This window comes from Anopheles merus, chromosome 2L (genome assembly GCF_017562075.2).
Source record: "Anopheles merus strain MAF chromosome 2L, AmerM5.1, whole genome shotgun sequence".
Classification (NCBI taxonomy): Eukaryota; Metazoa; Arthropoda; class Insecta; order Diptera; family Culicidae; genus Anopheles; species Anopheles merus.
This window is the reverse complement of record NC_054083.1, coordinates 51,043,210-51,061,904: the sequence shown is the minus strand read 5'-3', so window position 1 is coordinate 51,061,904 and position 18,695 is coordinate 51,043,210. Positions and strand designations below refer to the sequence as shown.

Here is an 18,695-nt window from a genome sequence, read left to right as displayed (position 1 = left end):
CATAAATATTCATCTTTGGCTTTAGCGAGGAGCAGGCAGCGACAGATTGGCACTTCTGTGTTGTTGTTTTTTCGGATTTTGTCGTTTGCTAAGCACTGGCAGGCAGAAACAACGACACACGCAAAAGCGGGAAACGATCGTTACGGATTTGTCAAAAAAAAAAAAAAAAAAACTGGTCCACGAAACTATTATTCGCCTTTCGCTGTCAGTGGCTTATTCTGCTCCGTGCTGTAGAGTGTCCCGTCCCCCAGAAATCTGTCCGAAATTCGTTGAGCTAGGGAAATGGTAGCTTAGCATTTGGTGAATGTTTAATATTTCAAAGGAGGCGTAGAGCCGTAACTAAGACTCGATGTCGATCTAGTTTGCTTCTTTGAGGTGATGTTTAGAAGGGTTGGAATAGAAAATGAAAAATGATATTAATTTAAGTGGCTTTAAGAGCTTGCCAAGCAAATTGAGGATAACGTAAATTTATGTATTACTTATAGCATAACCACTCCGTGCCTTTCTGCCGGATCGAGCAGTATTATTCAAATTAAACCTCTTCGTTTTGTGTTCCAAAATGATGGATCCCACATACGACGGCCACGGTAAGTCAAAAAAGGGCACAGTACATCGGACACCAAGAGCTACTACGTGCCGTGCCTTTTGCGCTTCCCATTATCTGTGCCGAAGCATAATGTGTTGTGTTGTGTGTCTTCTTTTGTATAGGCTGGAGCCAAAAAAAAACACACACTGGCAGAACATTGGCTCATGCATACGAAATGAACCTCCGGTGCCTTGTGCTCTTCTGGCTTCGTGAGTTTTGCTTGCTTTCGGGAATTGTTCTTTGCACGTCGCGCCACCACCACTGCAAAGGTTATGCTGCGGGTGAACGGAGAACGATCGCAAGAACAAAACGAGGAAACAGACACACAATAATATTCATCCGGATTGTCGGAAGTCATTCACGGGGCGCACGTCTGGCTCTCTCGCTCGGTGCTTGTTTGGTCGTTGATGTCATTCGTACTTTTTTCGGATGTTTATTTTTAGGCTCCAGGATGCCCTTAGAAGGTTGAAGTCAATTGTCTTGCTTTTTGGTGTGAAATTAAGTGCGCTAGATGTGGGACTTGGCGATATGGCTTAGTGGCGTTACTCGATTACATCATGCGAGAACTAACCACAGTGACTCGAGTTAATCGCTACTTCCTTTCTTTCTCTCCCCGGCAATGGCAATGCGTATGCGTGTTACATTAATACTGCTCGTAACACCAATTCCACCCGAAATGGTAACCACCGTCTCGTTCAGAGAGTCCATTTTGACAAGCTCTTGCCTGTTTGCACTAATCCTAATATGAACGATCATGCTCAACAGGCACCTTTAGAACAACGAGCTTTATTGTAGAGGAACGAGGGTGATCGGGTGACGGAATGGCGCTGGACTGGACCTCTTGACTCGCATCCGGTAGCTTAATGAGTCAACAACACTCCGGCATCGTCCGGCCAATTCTAGCTGTGGACCCAATTTAGCGCGAGTGTGAATGAAATCAGTCATTTGCGGGCGGAAATGATTGTTCGATGATGAGGTCATAAAATAGTTTTATCGTCGCTGGTAGAGGGTGAATATTAATACGCGTTGGTAACACCCATCACCATAGGTTAGCAATAATTGAAATTGGCTGGATGATTTGTTAAACAACATTAATCTTTATTAATCGGTTCTTTATATCTTGCTCCGAGCTCTGTTTTGTTTCGTAATGCTGTCTGCGTGTTTCTTTAAGTCTAATTTCTCTGTCTGACCTCGTTTACTCCTCTCGCAGTGTGCTTAGCTCAGCTGGAACCACCTCTTGATAACGATTTAGAACACGTTCACTTCTATCCCACTACATCCGGGCTCGTTCCGGAAACACGATAAGAGCAAACCTGCTTTTTTATGCTCCGTGATTTTAATAACGGTGCTATGATGTTGCAATGTGTTTGGGAGTGTATTCCCAACCACTCAGCACGGAACACTATGGTTTACCGCGCCAGCAGTTCTAGCAACACGTACGGACACCGTGTACGCCGCGCTGCTCCCCTAAAGGGTAACGCTTTCCGCCGGATGTTTGTCCACCAACCTTGAGCAGGGCAACGGTTAAGAACGTAATGAGCGGGATGTCTAAACCGTTTGGAGACGTATGTTATGTCCCCGGCCACGTTGTCGGTGAGCGAGGAAGTTTATTGTTTGGTCGGCGGTCGTCGGGCCGCTGTGTGTTGGCCGACGTGTTTGCTGTGACTGAATTTTGTAGCAAAACTTGACTCGGTCGCCGCTTGTGTGAAGAGTTGCTTTTGATTGTTTGATTCTTTGCATAGCTTGCCCGTTTTGCGGTTTACCCAAGATAAGGCTTACACCCGCAACGGTATGGCTTAAAATATATCTTTCTGGAATGCTGGTATGATTCATTTTAAGTACATAGTTGGTCAAGATGGACGATGGTATGAAGAAAGTTATTTAACAATTAATTCTGGAGGATTTTTCACTAAGCCTTCAATCTTTCGCCATTGAACCGCACAACAGAAATGGTTTCATAACAGCAGAATGACTAATTTGTCGTGATGTAGAATATTCACCAATCAACCCAAACCTCCCCCTTCCACTTCGAGTGATCTTTCAACCTTTTGCGCGACAGTGCGCCATTCAATCCGCCGCGCAGGAGACAAACGACATTTGTTTTGACATCTTTCTTTTCGCCGGTCGTGATCGTGAGCAACTTCTGAGCGCCGCGATTTTATGTTCCACTCCACCGTGCATGGGCTGTGTGGTCCGTACGGTAGCGGTTCGGTAAACAATTGGCCTCCTCGCGGCGGGAGTTTTGCCTCCCGATGATACTCTAAACGACTGCCCATGCCGGCGGGACCACCTCGAGGATCAACGCCAGCAACGATCGGTCGTTCTCAGGCCTGTAGGTGATCAACTTCGGTGGACTGCTTATTGGGTGGCAATGGTGGAGTGAGCAGCAAATAGAGCAAAGAAACCGATAGCCACCACGGCTTAGGACGAATAGCGCAGGAATCGTGATCGTGCCTCGATCATGCCAGTTTTATGAACCGCGCGACCGGGTGTTCCTGTTAGACAGAGTGTGGGCTAGTATGATGGTTTCCAAATCAGATCAGTATGGAGTGATTTACTTTCATGTTGAACTGGCACACAGTTGAGCAACAAGAAAAGCTACAAGAAGTAGTCAAACCGTAGGCTGTTTGACGAACGAACAACCCTATGATATTTTTTATGTCATGCTGGTCTTACAATATTTTTAAAACAACTTTTTCTTCTTTCCTTGCAGGTAAATTTACATCTTCAAAACTGTGTGTACATCATGTGCCGTCAGGATTAAGACCAACCACCAACTATCGGTAAAGTGCATTTACTTTCCGTTCCGTGTTCGCTTGAAAAGGCAGCGGCTTCCCTTCATCCACCAAACCTGCCCAGCGCAACCTAAAATGTATTCATATGTATTCAAATGAATTCACATTACAGTTTTACGACCCCCTCAGCTCTAGTTTGTTGCAAAGTTTGTGGCCAAAACCGTCGGTCGGTCGAAAACAAAACTCCCGGTATTAGCTGAAAGTCTTCCCATTTCAGCAATACACGGGTACGATTTATTTCCCCCCGTTCGTCTCGTTCGTTCGGCTGAAGGTGCATGAAGGTTTTACGACCTGTTAGGCCGCAGCGAAAATTTGCATGCCGCCCGTCGAACTTTCGTTTAATTGTGGTTCAGCGGACCGGGAAAAGGGGGAAGACAAATGCGTGTACACTGCCAAAAGACCACCGGCTGCGATAGTTGACCAGGAGATGAACCAGATCGGACCAATGCTCTCCGAGAGTGTATAAATCGGTGGAAGATCAATAGTTTTAGCGCAACAAGTTCACCGGTTGTGTCGTAAAACCATAAAACGATGATGCTGTGTGCGTTTTTAGGAGAGGAAATCGCATATTAATCGACTAGGAAGTAGTATAAATGAGCCACAGGAGAGCCGCCACGAGCGTTATGGGATTTTAATTAGCCTAATAGATCGCTGATCGGTCGGATTTAATTATTTCAAGCTCATGTAAGTTCGACTATCAAAACAGCATGAACGAAGGAACACAAACCATATGTATTGTATAAGTTAGTTCACTGAATCTACCTTCATTTTATTGTTTACAAATTGTGGTTTAAGTTTCACTTGGATGGTTCGGTTGTAAAGGTGCGTGTTGTAATAGTTTACTGGATATTCCCGTTTGTTCGCTTATTCGATGCCTTTACCCCATCTTAACCAATTGCCGCACAGTTGGCGATGTCTGGCAGCTCTTTGCCCTTGCACTTCTTCTGCCACATAACCCACTCGTTGAAGCCTTTCTGTTGTTGAATGATTTTGGAACACTTAATTGCATTGGTAATGTCATCCGTCACAAGATCTGCAATGGAAGGACAATAGTAATTCAATGATTAGATTCCGCATTCCGGGAGTTCTACTAATGGCACACTGCTACCTTCACACTTCATGTTACATTTGCCGCCCTTGTAGCCTACGCGGCACCATTCCTTGCTGTTGATCTGGAAGATTCCATAGTTGGCGGTCAGGTTGGGCAGCATGGTGGTTTTGGTGGTATCCAGCCCGCTGACGGCAATCGCCAGACAGACCCAGTGCCCCTGATACGTCCGGCTAATCCCGTTCGCGGTCAGCTGCTTGGCAAGCTCACACTTTGTGTAGATCTTTGCATCGATCAGGCTCGGCAGGCCCAGAAGGCACAGGCTAACGATAGCCCACGAGAGTGTCTGACGCACAGAAACACGCTTGGCTGCCATCGTTCAGTTTTTGGGCAATCTGGAAACGAGCAAACACAAATTAGTAGAAACTGTTGCTGGTGGATCACACGAAAGGATAGCACTCTACTTCGGCTAAAACCCCACGAAAAAGTCCAGTGTCAAGCAATTCCTTCCACCAGACACAATCACCGAAATGAAACTGACAGCACCCCAGGAAAGTGTGGTGTGTTTTCGGTGACATCACAAGCTGTTGCTGCATCGTTGGTTAAAAACAAAGCTTTAAACAACAACCCCGTCTTTTTGCCGGCTCTGGAAGACCTTCACCGAACAGGTCTGGCGGCGAACAGCTGTGCTGACGAGCTGACCTTTTCCGGGGAGGTTTGTTTTTGACTGTATTTGTGGCTCGGTATCGGGGGTGGGTTTTGTTTGTAAATCCAGAGCTAGTATTGTGTACGATCGATATTTGCTTAACCACTAAGAGGATTGTAGTTAAATTCAAAAAAATCCCACGCAAAACTTTTTCCCTTAAATAGAAGCGATCGAATCTCCTGCAATCTTAACCGTCACACTCACTAGCGCTCAACACCTAAATCTGGACACTGGTGTCGCCGTCAATCAAGTGATTCCGTTCTGTTCGGCCACTGCGTACACCGAACGGTACGCGCAACGATGCGTGATTTCCGGTTTGTCACTAGTACCCGGGCCCGTAGCTACTTGCGCGAACCGTGTTGCGCAGACAGGCGTTTTATATTGTAATAGCCACACACGCACACACGGCAGTACACTTGACAGTGACAGCGGCCCGCGTTTTCGAGTGGGACCTACACACAGGTATAAGAGGGTGTTTGAACAATCTGGATCGTGTTTTTTTTTTTTGTTCTTTTGGAGAGCGCTGGTGTGCTGGTTGTGGAACTACGTCAGATCTAACGTGCGCGCGAGCTCGACGTTTAGGCGCGTAGAGTCGACACCAACATGCTCCCTCGTTGTGTGCCTTTCTGGAACGTATCCCCCGAGAGAGTAACCTGTACAGAGTGGCGCTGTAATTGAGGTGGTAGTGGTTACGGCAGTGTGAATCTTCACTATCATTTTCAATCCACCTAGAGGGGAAATGTGGCAGCAGTTTGCTGGAGAACCCAGTTCTGGGAAGAATGACGGCTGTGAAATGTTACGTGAAAGCAAGTTATCATATACATTACTTAGAATTTTGAATAATAAACTTAAAACCACACTGTTTGTTAATGCTGAGCTTCCCATTACATTACAGCTAATGGTGGCGTTGTTCCTACTTTTACAAAGATCATTAAAACAAAGATGCTTATCTTGTTGCGAACTAGATTACGGCGTACGATCGTCAAATTGTTTCTGTATTTGTATTGTGCTGCATCTCTAAAACGTTGTTTTTACATACATGCAACGGTCAATTTCTTCGTACTCTCTACCCTGTACTGATACTGTTTCGTGTTTATATTAGCATGTGCGGGAAAACTCCCAGCCAGTAATCGGTCGGATGCACTCACCCGGTGAGTGTGTGAAAGAGTGAAGAGTCTGTAAAAATGTAAACAATAACAAGTTAATCGGCAAGCATAGCCGCTATCGGATGATGCAAAAAGCAACTCTACAGCTTGGGGTTGTGTTGGTAATTATTGGAGTAAAGTGCGACATTCGATGTTCGGTTGCCCGGACAATGGCAACGACGATCGTGCAAATACAATTAGCTAATGTCTTTGGCATGGTTACAAAGTTCTGCCCGGTGAGACAAGTGGCTTGTGAAGGTTTCCCCTTTTTGGCACCTGTAGAGATAGGGCTGTGTGATATCAAACAACGGATGCTATCGGCATGTCCAAGAGTGCCGCGACATACACAACAGTGGCCGATATCATCTGGCACGTGTATGAAGCAACGTGCTTAGCAACGTGTGTGTGTGTTGGTGGGATGAAATCAAATAGTTTTATTACCAATAATGTCATGTAAAGTGTGTGTTATTAACCAACAAAGCGATGGAGTGTTATTCCAATCAAAATACCTAGTTCCAGCAGGACGACAGATCGGGCAGCGTCTTTTGCTTGCAGCGGTTAACCCACCCTTTCCATGCGGCAAACCCACTGTCATTGTAGATCTGCTTCGCACACTCGATATCGTCCGTGAGATCGTCGTTCAGAAAGTCTAGCAAAATAGTAGTAGCAGAGCAAAGAAGGGAATAGAAAGCAAAGCAAATTAATAGGTAGGACAGGATTGAGTTCGAACACCTTTCGACACCGGAATTTGCAGAGATAATAACACATGATATGGTGTGAATTATGTGACTGTATCGCACAATTTGGCGCTAACACGTGCCCCAAATAGCAGCGATCAGTGTGTGACTATTTCCGCCTATTAGAACCCTAATGAGTTGGATTCCATATGTGTGTCATCCCTTTTCAGTGATTTATTAAACGGGTTTGGAGCTACCGATGGTAGTGTAACACTCACCCTCGCACTTCTTGTCGCAGTGGCCTCCCTTACGACCCTCCCGGCACCAGGTTTTGCTATTGATCTGCAAACAAGTGACACTATACAAAATCCGCTTTTGGAAGCTTTCTTAAACAAGCCTACCTGAAAGATACCATAGTTGGCGGAATCATTTGGGAGTTTAGTCACCTTGCTGGTGTCAGCACCACTCTCGGCCATCACCAAACAGACCCCTGTACGGAAAGATATTTCTTCAGTTAGCGACTTCTTCACTCCATAGTGGAATTCAGGCCTCACAATTGGATATCAGCGTCCGCGAGGAGATCTTTTGTCGATCAAACGTTCTAGCAAGCGAACACTTTTCATACACCTTTCCCTCGCCAGTGTGGTAGAGTGTAAACAAAATTAGCACCACGAAACTGATAGCAGACGCTGTTCTGAAGTTGTGACGTATTCCACGCATCATGATTAGGTTGCGGTGTATTTTAACTGCACGCGCGTTAGCCGATTCACCGTCTTCGAAGTACACAGCGAGACTGATTGACCTCGTTAACGATCAGTGCCGTGCGAGTGGCTTCCTCAGAAGTCTCGCAAATGCCTTAGCTAGAATTCCTCCCGCCATCCCAGTGATCGTAGCGATGGAATTAGAGCTCTCTCGAGGTGGCGTTTGTTATGAAACACGTTTGAATGGAGTGGAGGGCGCTAATCGGCTGATAGAGATCAAAGTGCATCAGTAGTACAACCGGTTGTTGATAAAAAAAGCAGCCCACTGGGGAGAACGGCGGGAAGACATCGAAGGTGGCTGTGATGCAAAAGTTAATTTATGACAATGAACTAGACATTTGACGTTTGTTGGTGGTGTCGTGCCGGCATTAAGAAGAATGATGTTTACTTTTAGGAATCTATTTTTTGTACATAAACTAACGAACGTCTGTTTTTTGTTTCCTCCCTATATCGTTTCGTTGCAGATTTCAGTTACTCTACACATGTCTAGTCGTTGGACAGCTGGTTGCCATAGGATATGGCGCCGAGACGGCAGGTATCGCTGGAGGAGGAACACCATCCAGCAACAATCTCACGTCCGCTAGTCAACCTGCAGCGTCAGCACCGTACGCCTACCAAAGACCATTGTCGGGGACTCCTCGCATTTCTTCTAGTTTTAGCAGTAATCCTACTACCACCACCACCACCATTACACCTGACCCCATCACCATTAGCAGTAGCAATCGAACAAAAGACGACATGGCCCAGAATGCGCAGGATGCGTTCGGAACGGCCTGGACCGCACGGAAGTTTGTCAACAAACCGACGTACGATCGGAAGACGGCGTATGGTAAGCGCTTCGAAGGTGCGCTACAACCACGCACTCGCGATCTGGGTGACTGGCGCTGTCCGAACGTTACCGAGGGTACTAATCTAGAGTGTAGCTGCGACCTACCGCACACGCTGCGTTGTAGCGGGGATCTGCACGGGCTGGAGGTGATAGCGGACAGCTTACGGCGATCCCCTTACGAAGTGTCACTGCTGGACTGTACGCTCAAAAACGTGACTAGCATCAGTGATGCAAACATCTTTCAAAATGTCTCCCTGCAGGGGCTAGTGATCTCGTCCGGGGCGATAAAGCGAGTACACCGGCAGGCGTTTGCCGGCATTCGGACGCCACTGCAAGCGCTCGGGCTACCCAACAATGCTCTCGAAAGTGTCCCGATGCAGTCCCTCGGAGCGGTTGGGCAACTCGATCGCTTGGACCTTTCGTTCAACAAGATTAAAGCGCTCCAGAATGGTGATTTCTTGGCAGTACCCAAACTCTCCTACCTCGAGCTGAGCAGCAATCAGATCTCACTGATCGCCCCAAAAAGCCTGGTGCCGCTGAAGAATCTGCTCCACCTCAAACTAAACAGCAATCAGCTGGGAGACTCACCCGAAAGCCTTAAAGCGCTCGCCTCTTGCTTCAGTCTCAAGGAGCTGCATCTACATTCGAACAGAATACGAGGACCTTTGAACAACACTACGCTGCCACGGATACGCGGGCTGGAGATCCTGTACCTGGACAAAAACTCCATCTCCAGCATTCACAATGGTGCGCTGGAGACATACCCATACCTTCAGATGCTTTCGCTGCGCAGCAATCAGATCGATGTACTGGAAGATCATGCGTTTTCGGGTCTAGCCTCGCTGCAGATGCTTGATCTGGGCCATAATGGCATCGTTACCATTTCGGATGCATCTCTCAAGCATCTGCCGCGGCTTATCATTCTCGACCTTACGCACAACTTCCTGCGCGCACTGACGGCGGACGTTGTTGCTCCGCTGCCTGCCCTGAAGGAACTCCGGCTGGATGGTAACGATATCTCACTGATCGCTGAAGACGCATTGGTCAACGCGACACAGCTGCACAGTCTCTCACTGGAAAGCAACCCACTTGTGTGTGATTGTACGATGAAACCATTCCTCCACTGGCTGGCTGGTACTCGTCCTGCCTCGCAAGGTATTCTCGGAGCAATCTGTGCCACACCGCCGTATCTGGAGGGGGCCGACCTACTGCAACTCGCACCGGACACGCTTACCTGTGGCGAGGGTGGAAACAAACAGCAGACCGATCATGATACGTTCCAGACGATTGAGGTAATGCTGAAGCTAAAGAACAATGCGTCGTATGTGCGAGACGTTGGATCGGAGGTCCGATTGCGTGAGGTCAATTTTACAGATGAAAGTGACATCTACTTGAGTTGGCTTCTGGGCACGGATGATTATTCCTGTCGGTTTGTGTACGTCTTTCACACCGATGATCCTGAGACGATACTGTACAACTCGGAAGTAAGTTGGAAAGATGAGTGATGGGTTGATTTGGAGCTCAATTGTAATGTTTGTCTTTTTTCTGTTTTTGTTGGTAGGTCTCATGTATAGTGAAACCGGAAGAACCTGTGACAGCATTGGAATATACCTACAATGCCAAGCTGCTAGGGGCGTACGATTTGCAGAGTAATGTTAGGTACGATATCTTCATCGATTGCTTGTTTAAAATGTTATCAAAAATCTGTAATTTTAATCTATTTGTTTATTGTTTCAGTTACAAATTTTGCCTCATCATGAAGGAGGACATCTCCAAGGACGAATATCTCGGCGTGTGTCAAGTGGCCACTCTGCCCCGGCCCCACATCAACACAGTGAAGCGAAAGTCGATAAAGAAGGAGCTGCAAATCAGCACCCGTCAGACGAACGAGTCGGACATTTCGGACTTTGATCGCATTTCCTCCGACTTCCGGCATGACTCCGATCGGGATGAGCTACTCAAAGGCAACAGTGAAGATGACGAAGATGACACACCCGACCAAACCAACCAGGGAAGTGATCGTATCGATCATCGCGTGCCGGATCCGCTCGACTACAGTGTCTACAACAGCGAGGCGGACGGTGACAGTGACGATGACAACGATGACAACGTGGACGATGAAAGTGTTGGCGTACTGTCGAACCACATTCGCGACGATCCCGACTTTCGGCAGCTACAGCTGGCGGCCGAAGCGGAAGTCGCTCGGCTACCCTCCGTACACGGTGGACGCGTGCTGCTCGAGGGCCTCGGGACGATCATTATCATCACCAGTCTGGTAGCGTTCGTGTGGGGTCTGGTACGCTTTAAGGGTGAACATCGGCATCTACCATCGATGGCAAGCTGTTACGCGGTGGACGAGCGAAGGCGTAACCCACACCAGGAGGTGGAGAGTCGTAGTCGATACTTTAAGCTGCAAGCAACGACCAGCCTGTGAGTGGGGCGTAGTACCGAGGTTGTTGTTTTTGATCGATTTTTTCGCGCACTGCGAACAAATTATGTAAATTGCTGTACATAGGGATTTCAACCGTGTGGAGTCGGTTAAGGCAAAGGATGTTATTTATGATAGTCGGTAGGTTCGGTAGACGGAAAATGTGACCTTAGTGGCGTAGGAGGGGACGTACGTTAGGTGTGTTCATGTTCGCGTTGGGAGGGAAACGTAAACGTTCTGTTGTATTTTACTCTTCATTCTACTAACCGTATTGTGCCATGTGTGTGTGTAAAGTTGTTGGGAAGCGTAAATTTGTGCGAATTTGTTAGCAAAAGGGATTCGAAATAAAGAGGCAAAATGTTTGGTTTTTAACGTAAAACCGGTAGAGAAGGCTTTCTCTTCAAAATCCACAACGAACGTATTGAGAAAGACGGAGCATTATTAAGTAATTCGTATTGTTTATATTTATTTTCCCCCAAACGGCTCAAGTTTCCCTTTCCGGAATGAAAACTCTTTGCGCGAGGGCGTCTAAAACTTAGGTTACAAACAAACGTCTACCAATAAATAATGTCCTTAGTGGTGGTACGCATGCATTTTCGTTTGTGCGTGTGACTGTGGCGCGCCAAAGACGAGTAAAGCCGTGAACGTGGTAATTACAAGTTAAACCCAAAAACTATGCCACTAAAAGAAGAAGGGGTTATGTTTGAGATATGCACTAATCTTTGTTTGTGTCCTGTGTGTGTGTGTATGTGGCCTGTCTCAGTCGAACGCAACCCCCCCCCCCCCCCCCCATTTGTGCCGCAGCAAACACACACACACACGCTCGGTGCAGAGCTTGGTGTTGTGCAATCCTCGGTGCACTCATCATCACCAACGCACTCACAGGCACTTATTGATTTCTAACTGTCGCTCTCTCTCTCTCTCCCTCTCTCTACTTCCTGGTTACGAGTTTGCAGTCTGTATCGTGACGGTAGTTCCGGTGTACGAGACACCTTTGATACGATTCCCATTGGCATCGACCGTCTGGTCCGTCTGCGGTTGCTCTTGCGTCCCGGCTGGCGTTCCTGTCCCAGCCGACGGGGAAATCGTTGCCACCGTACTAGATTCCATTGTGTTGCCGCGCGCTTGATGCAGCGGAACCGGCGGCGGTTGGGTTGCGACCGTGTGGGGACGCGGTCCCGTCGACGGTGGAACGACCATTTCCGGCACGAACGTTTCCACCTTGGGATAGTAGGCCGGAAGCCGTATCACTTCCTCGTACGATGGTGGTGGTTCCAGGGCGACTGTGAAGGAAACGGTAAGCAATGAGGGGCTGATTCTGGGAGGGCGCAACGGGCATTACTTACCCATCCCGTTTCCTGGATAGATGGAACCATCGTCACCGACGAAGGCCGCATTCGAGTGGGTGACGCTGGCCGAGGCACGCTGGCGGTGTTGCGCAATCGTACCATGCTCGAGGCAGCTGTACACACCGCTGTAGTTGTCCCGGTGCAGTGACATAATGTCGTACAGGTTGGAGCCGATCTGTACCACGTGCACCGGTTGTGCCATCTCCTCCTGCTCGGCCAGCCGTTTGGCGCGTGCCTTCTTGCATTTCAGTATGATGATGAGCAGCGCCCAGGCCAGCACCAGTATTAGGTAGAGGAATATAATCATCTTTTTACGTTCACGGTAGCGTTGCAAGTGAACCTCTGGTACGGACTGCCCGTCCCTTGGTGTATTACTCCTACGGAAATCTAGAGAGAAGAGAAGGAGAGAGAGAGAAAGAGATGTTAGAAATGGTTCTCTATGATGAAACTGATAAGCGAGCCGCAGCTCGATGGGTTTGCTTGAATGGCCTGAACAGGACCTATGACGCACACGTACGTACGCTTCGGTTCAGCCGGTTTGACAGATCGATCGTGATCGTGCAGGAAAGGCAAAACCGGAGCGCTTGCTGCGATTTTGCAACGCACGTTATCAGAGTCACATCGCGGTGACGTATTGAAATGACGTGTTTGTACCATTTCCTCCAGTGGCGGCAACTGGAAAACTCCCGTAAAATTCATTAGCAAGCAAGCCCTTATGTTGGCCCCATTGTGAAATAGCTTTCTACCGCTTTGCCAAGGTTCGTGCACGTGTAACCTTCCACCGGCGGAAGGTACGGGGAGGAAACGACTCGCTGCAGCCACGAAATCCGGAAGTCAATTTGCATAAAGCTGGCCTTGCGACGGTGGTTCTAAACCGCGGTGGCAGAGTTTATGGTGAGCTCCTATTCCACAGCCATCATCGTTGCATTTTTCGTTGCATTTCGTAGTCCACCTCGGACGGGGTGGACTAAAGAAATGGGTTGAATTTATTCACATCCTCTGCCGAAGGTCACCAACCGTGGGCTGGCACGCACGAACAAAAAATCCCGGACACCATATGGAGCCACTAGACGATGTTTGGGGTTCGCCTTCAACACTTCTCCAAGGGGGAATGGGGACATTTCAACAAATTTGTTTGAAATTCCTTCACAGCGTAAGGGAAAGGCCTTTAATTTTCGCAACATTTTAATACATTTCTGCAAACAAAATCGCACAAATGCAATTATAAAACACTCTAGAGAGAATACTATTCACACACAAGGGACAGGCGCGATGGAATGTTATTTTAATTTCAAACCCAGCCCAACCCCTCTAACAAAACAGTACATTAATTTAATGAAAGTGTGTGTCTTCCTTTTCCCCGTCTGTCCTTGTCCTCCATTTCTAACCTTCACTACAACGCAGCAAGCACTGTCAATCGCGGTAGTGAAAGCGGTGAATAATTGAAAGAGCCTCCCGTTTTTCCTCCACAAGCCTTCACAGGGAAGACGCAATTTTTATGTTCTGTCGCTGACCAGAAGCCCGTCCGTGTGCAATTTATTGCATTCGCGGATTCCGCTCGATAGGCAAAAATCGCTCCACACATTTGCCATCATTCTTGGAGCCGTCTTTTGCGGTTAAATGATGGATTGGAAGTAACGAATTCCACCCCCTTGCTGGCCAGTTGTAGTGGCTTTTGATTTCCTCCTACGGTGCAGCGAACCGAACGCGGCAATTAATGTAATGCATTGCTTCATTCCCAATCGATCGCCGTTTTTGGTTTGGTGAACCGGGGGAAAAGGACCGACTGAACGAACTGTTCTGTGGCAGGCCAGCAACGGTAGTAGGCTATGAATATTCGATCGAGAACGGATGGGGCGTTGGGTTAAAGCGTAAGTTGGAGCGCTGTATGGTGGATTGAAACGGAACGGAACGGAATTGGTAAAACGCGCCACATCTCATCTCAGTAGCCTCTGCGCGTCTAGCCAATACACAAACGAGCAATCAAAACTATCGAAAGTACAAACCTCCTAATAGACCTCTTAATTTCGCCATTTTGTCGTATTCGTACAGTTCGATGAACGGAAAATTAGAACCATAAAGCCCAGCACTAACCAGAAGAAGAAGCAGCTCCACCGCACCAATCAGAACTCGACTCCGAAAATCGGCCCCATTAATTGAGTTTCCAAGCATGGACAGTTTTCCGAAAAACAGTATCCTGTTCACTATTTACGGGTAATTTCGATTGATTTTCTTCCTTCCACTTGGTGGTCCTGTGAGTTGTATCGCCGTGATTTACGAGTTCCGTACTCTATTCATTCGACTTGATTTTAGATCGCCTGTTTACCGATTAGTTTTTGGGAAAGGATGTAGGCACACAAGGAGGCACACATTTCGGAAGCACACATGGACAAACATTTATCACGGCGTGCTGGGGATGATGGGGAGGAGCATACAACAATGCATGTCTAACGAGAGGTCCACGAGCCCGGTGGGCATTCGACCGTGAGTACGCGCGGCGGAAGAGAGGATGATGTTTATTGGCGTGGCAAGATAATGCCGGATTATGGTCTAGATTTGGGATTAGGAGCGATAATTTAGCGCTCGGAACGGAATAACCACACATTGCGGCGAGCGAGGTTTTGTAGTACGATGGCCGGATCGGTCTCGGTTTGTGTGTGTGTATGTGTGTATAGTTAAACTATTTAACCCGACTCGGTACTTCGGATATGTCCTGTGGCAGTTGCGTGTCATCGGAAATGATGGGACACACACGCCGGCCAGTGTGTGATTCAATGTTTCGAGCGAAAACCGCACCGAAAACGGGAACTCCTGGTTGGTGTACATTGCGTGGTCGTCCGCTGGCTCGTCTCGGCTAATGAGTAATTAGGATTATACGAGGTACACACCGCCACCGAGGGTACCGCCGAGTTTGCCTGGGGTTGGGTTCGACATGCATGCCAGGATATTCGAAACCTTCCGTCACCATTTTGGCTCATGGGTGTTTGTGTGTGTGTGTGTGTGTGGATGTGCTGTGCGAATAATAATTGAACTCGCGACTAATCAGATTCACGGTGCGTTACGATTGTGATTATACAGAGGGCTAGCGTTATAAAAGCGAAAGGAATTAGCAGACGAACGATACGGTCTAGTGTTCTTTTAGTAGAGTTCAATAAAATCTGATTCGAGCTCAGATTTGTTGGACACACCCAGCTTTAAGAGCCTGGCTTAAGGGTACCCAAAGCCACAAGACGTTATTTATCTTTGCCAAATATTTGTTGGTCAGTTTTTTATCTGATTACTACACACCTCGGTACGGGGATCGACGTTGGATATGGGAGTGTTTGTTGTGGTTAACTTTGAATAGAATTAAGCGATGTAGAACTTGACTGTCTCAACCCGTTAGAAGGTGGAAAATCCAATGTCAAGAACACAGTTACTAGCCGTTCTGGGCAATTCCACTTCAAAACTGATGACGTCACATCTCAACCGGCTAGCTACGTGTTATCGGATTAACTCTTCAGTCGAAGCACAAATTCCTCACTTCTTCGCGCTAATAAAGCGACTCCAGTGATAATTGAAATTCTCGTCCTGCTGTCCGAAAATACAAATATGCGACTCACTCCATCATCCATTAACCCCAATATGTGTGCCAAGGTAAAGAAAGTGTGGAAGCAAACAAGGCAAAAGAATCATTTGATTACAGGTGACGATAACGCCATCAGCGCCTTTGGGCAAACAAAGAAAGTACCGAAACGCGCTACATTGAGCAGTATTTGAGCAGAAAGAGAGAGCGAGAGAGAGAGAGAGAGTTCAACAATTGCAAATTACTGGGAACGATTAGCGCACAGCGAAAGCATAAACCCGTCGCCAGGACGACACCGGCTGCGACATACATTAGTGTTAGCGCGCGCAAACATTCGTTATCAATACATCATCATGGACCTGCTGAGGTTTGTCCTTGAATGGTTCTGGTGTACGCGTCGTGTTTTCTATCTGCTACTGGTGGTGGGAAGGTGGTGCGCACGTTTCACGATTTTTGCGACGCGTTCTGCTCGCGATTTGCTTGGGGAAGAGTGGGGGGCAAAACGGTAGTAAGCACGTCTAGCGCATGTGGGTGATTCGGAAATACCCCTTGAGTGAATTACCGGTTTCGGTTGGATGGGGTAAGTCGATGGGTACTTTACAATTCCACTCACGTGCATTCCCCCCAAAAAAGGCCATCTTGAAGACGGAAGTAACCAGTAAGCGGAGGTATGAGGGCTGCGTTGAACAAAACGACGTCTAAACGATCGTTCTTGGTTTAGATAACAACGATGTGATTGTTTCAATCGCTTAGTGCAAATGAGTTCATGCGAGTTTTGTTGGTTTAAGGTGGCTGTGTAAAGTGCAAATGCATTTGCTGTGTTGCACTCCTAGCAGTTGTTATCGCAAAACCAATATCATGTGGATGCATTTAGTACGGTTACATAAAACAAACTTAAGCTCGGTGATGTGGAACCTTGAAAGGGAATCGATTTTTCCAGTACAAAGTAACGATTAGAGTGAAATTGTTGAATAATTCTACTTTTTCTGCTAAACTCCAACACAAGGGGCATTGATAAAAGCTTCCACTTGTCCATGGTAACGTGCAGGCAGTGCACGCTAGATCAAAAAGGCTAGAATCGACTGGGTTGATCGAGAAAGATTCCCTCCCATCAAAACGGAATAATGCGCTCGTATTTCATCATTCCATCGTCCTGGATAGAGAAAATCATCTACCTTAACGCCATAAATGCAACCTGTACCTTTTCTTCGGTATCTGTTGTGATGAAGCAAAAGGAAAAGAGCAAAAGTAACTGTCCAACACAGGGGCAAGGCAAGGGCTACTGTCACCGGGTGCGAATTGATTCCTGTCATTCAAAACAAAACCACACGGACACGTACTAATGGCAGCACACACCACTTGGACTCACCTGCGGGTGTTGGTGGTGACTGTCCGTTTTTTCCCCCGTCTCTCCTACCTCGTCGTGTTAAGGATATCGCGGGAAAGAGCTGTGAGTACGTGTCACTCAGTCACTGGTTCGTTGCTGCCGACGTCGCCTGCTAGATGGATTGATCCAGTGTTTCCGTTTCTGGGCCACTACCACCACTACTACCACAGTACGCCCTGGGGGCTTTTGTGATATCCCTTGTCACCCGGGGTTCACCCCGTCCCTCCTGCGGTTGAGATCTACCTTCTGTCGCCGCTAAAACCGAACGTTAAACCCGTCAGCAGGAGCGGCGGTGACCATTTCATTAAGTTCGCTCGTTATCAGCGGGATGTATCGTCGTCCACTCGTGGTCGTGGTCTATTTTTTGTTGTCGCTCTTTTGCTTTCGTTGCTTTATGTGACTACATCAGCAAATCCAACCAGCCAAGCCTAAGCACAGTCACTTTCGTTTGCTGCCCTGCTGATTACACTCGGATGATGATGGCGATGGTGGTGAATGGTGGTTTTTTAATTTGTATTTTCTTCCATTACCACAATATGTTGATCACTTATTTGTATCACAACTTTGTCTAAGCAAACTGTACACCCACAAAACACCAACACTCGTCGTTGCACTGGCAAGTCCTCGCCGGAATGTGATGCTCCATCGCAGAGTTTCACCAGTTGCACAATCGCACACCACTACGCCGGCCAGTGGTTAAAAACAAATTAATCTAATTCGTTCACACACTCTAATTAAGCACGATGATGGTGATGCGTCCTCGACCGTACCAGCCGAGAAAAGGGAAGCGCGATAATTCGCGGCCGATCGTTATCACCTTTCGCGGTCGTTATCAATGCAGGGTCTAAATTTGGTGTTCCACTCTAAAGTGCGTCTCCGCCCTCCACCGCTCCGCTGTCCGGTCTGCCACAGTTTGATCCACGTTTGGTCGCGTCCACTACACTGTAATCACGTGTTGAGCACCATCTGGATACTCGCGACACGAAACAGACACTTCGCGAGAGATCCACGGCGACGGGTGGATTACTAAGACCGTATGGTGGTGGGTCTATCGCACGCAAGAAGGTTTTTTGTTGTTGTTTTTGATTCTAAAGCGGCTACGACAAACACGCGCGCTCCAGCAACGTTTACGTTCGATGCCGGTTTCGATGGCTCTGCGCCATTAGGACGGATCGTGCCGTGGATGATGAGCACCGAGCGCGGCAACGTGGTTTGTTTGCGTTCGCAACCCCACGTCTAATAACAAAAACGGTCTCGCGGTGTCCGTTGGGCTCGCGAGAGTGCTCTGAGAGCAGCTGGCAGATGGCGAGCAGTGTTGGTCCGGCATCGTGCCGTGTTCCTCTCGGTTGGAGCTCTTGGCTCTCTTGCTTGCTTGTCAGGGGTTTACAACACACCATGGGGATGCGCTTGACTACGACA

At 47.8% G+C, this 18,695-nt stretch overlaps 4 protein-coding genes and 1 long non-coding RNA gene across 13 annotated transcripts in view; 2 read left to right on the top strand and 3 right to left on the bottom strand.

Moving 5' to 3' along the window:
• Window positions 1-11,040, top strand: part of LOC121592685 — a 30,334-nt gene extending 19,294 nt beyond the window's left edge. Inside the window, exons 1-6 of one of the 6 annotated variants that reach the window (XM_041914350.1) lie at window positions 362-587; window positions 709-795; window positions 3,300-3,369; window positions 8,183-10,031; window positions 10,109-10,206; window positions 10,285-11,040. In XM_041914350.1, the coding sequence (XP_041770284.1) occupies window positions 560-587; window positions 709-795; window positions 3,300-3,369; window positions 8,183-10,031; window positions 10,109-10,206; window positions 10,285-10,981 (2,829 nt within the window). In that variant the 5' untranslated portion in view covers window positions 362-559 and the 3' untranslated portion in view covers window positions 10,982-11,040. Of the gene's footprint in view, window positions 1-361; window positions 588-708; window positions 1,216-3,299; window positions 3,370-6,469; window positions 6,517-8,182; window positions 10,032-10,108; window positions 10,207-10,284 lie in introns of those variants that run through there. The other 5 variants (XM_041914351.1, XM_041914352.1, XM_041914349.1 and 2 more) reach the window with 5 other exon arrangements.
• On the bottom strand, window positions 4,130-5,776 carry LOC121592727 (lysozyme c-1-like). Of its 2 annotated transcripts, none has more exons than XM_041914456.1 (3): window positions 5,340-5,776; window positions 4,490-4,824; window positions 4,130-4,414 (listed from the first exon to the last, which is right to left on the bottom strand). In XM_041914456.1, exons 2-3 carry the CDS (start codon window positions 4,803-4,805, stop codon window positions 4,269-4,271), a joined length of 462 nt encoding a protein of 153 aa, XP_041770390.1. In that variant the 5' UTR covers window positions 4,806-4,824; window positions 5,340-5,776; the 3' UTR covers window positions 4,130-4,268. The 2 variants fall into 2 exon arrangements, with proteins under 2 accessions (XP_041770390.1, XP_041770391.1); XM_041914457.1 differs by lacking the exon at window positions 5,340-5,776 and adding an exon at window positions 4,894-5,300.
• On the bottom strand, window positions 6,689-7,889 carry LOC121592726 (lysozyme c-1). The gene is made up of 4 exons (XM_041914455.1): window positions 7,512-7,889; window positions 7,359-7,447; window positions 7,236-7,299; window positions 6,689-6,929 (listed from the first exon to the last, which is right to left on the bottom strand). The coding sequence occupies exons 1-4, from the start codon at window positions 7,678-7,680 to the stop codon at window positions 6,790-6,792; spliced, it is 462 nt and encodes a 153-aa protein (XP_041770389.1). The 5' UTR covers window positions 7,681-7,889; the 3' UTR covers window positions 6,689-6,789.
• A 393-nt stretch (window positions 11,041-11,433) lies between the features above and the next one.
• LOC121592710 lies at window positions 11,434-18,690 on the bottom strand. Of its 3 annotated transcripts, none has more exons than XM_041914423.1 (3): window positions 14,331-14,496; window positions 12,322-12,711; window positions 11,434-12,258 (listed from the first exon to the last, which is right to left on the bottom strand). In XM_041914423.1, the coding sequence occupies exons 1-3, from the start codon at window positions 14,494-14,496 to the stop codon at window positions 11,918-11,920; spliced, it is 897 nt and encodes a 298-aa protein (XP_041770357.1). In that variant the 3' UTR covers window positions 11,434-11,917. The 3 variants fall into 3 exon arrangements, with proteins under 3 accessions (XP_041770357.1, XP_041770358.1, XP_041770359.1); XM_041914424.1 differs by lacking the exon at window positions 14,331-14,496 and adding an exon at window positions 17,259-18,690 and having other exon boundaries at window positions 11,438-12,258; XM_041914425.1 differs by having other exon boundaries at window positions 11,438-12,258; window positions 14,419-14,501.
• LOC121592729 lies at window positions 14,446-15,442 on the top strand. The gene is made up of 2 exons (XR_006004692.1): window positions 14,446-14,538; window positions 14,638-15,442. It is a non-coding gene; the product is annotated as an uncharacterized LOC121592729 (long non-coding RNA).
• Window positions 18,691-18,695: the final 5 nt, after the last annotated feature.

Coding starts and splice junctions, on each gene's coding strand:
- LOC121592727 (XM_041914456.1), bottom strand. CDS start 4,805: ATGGCAGCCAAGCGTGTTTCTGTGCGTCAGACACTCTCGTGGGCTATC. Junction 4,415..4,489: donor ATGTAACATGAAGTGTGAAG/GTAGCAGTGTGC, acceptor CTTCCATTGCAG/ATCTTGTGACGGATGACATT.
- LOC121592726 (XM_041914455.1), bottom strand. CDS start 7,680: ATGATGCGTGGAATACGTCACAACTTCAGAACAGCGTCTGCTATCAGT. Junction 7,300..7,358: donor CCAACTATGGTATCTTTCAG/GTAGGCTTGTTT, acceptor ACTTGTTTGCAG/ATCAATAGCAAAACCTGGTG. Junction 6,930..7,235: donor CTGCGACAAGAAGTGCGAGG/GTGAGTGTTACA, acceptor CTATTTTGCTAG/ACTTTCTGAACGACGATCTC.
- LOC121592710 (XM_041914423.1), bottom strand. CDS start 14,496: ATGCTTGGAAACTCAATTAATGGGGCCGATTTTCGGAGTCGAGTTCTG. Junction 12,712..14,330: donor ATTAAGAGGTCTATTAGGAG/GTTTGTACTTTC, acceptor TCTTCTCTCTAG/ATTTCCGTAGGAGTAATACA. Junction 12,259..12,321: donor CTATCCAGGAAACGGGATGG/GTAAGTAATGCC, acceptor TTTCCTTCACAG/TCGCCCTGGAACCACCACCA.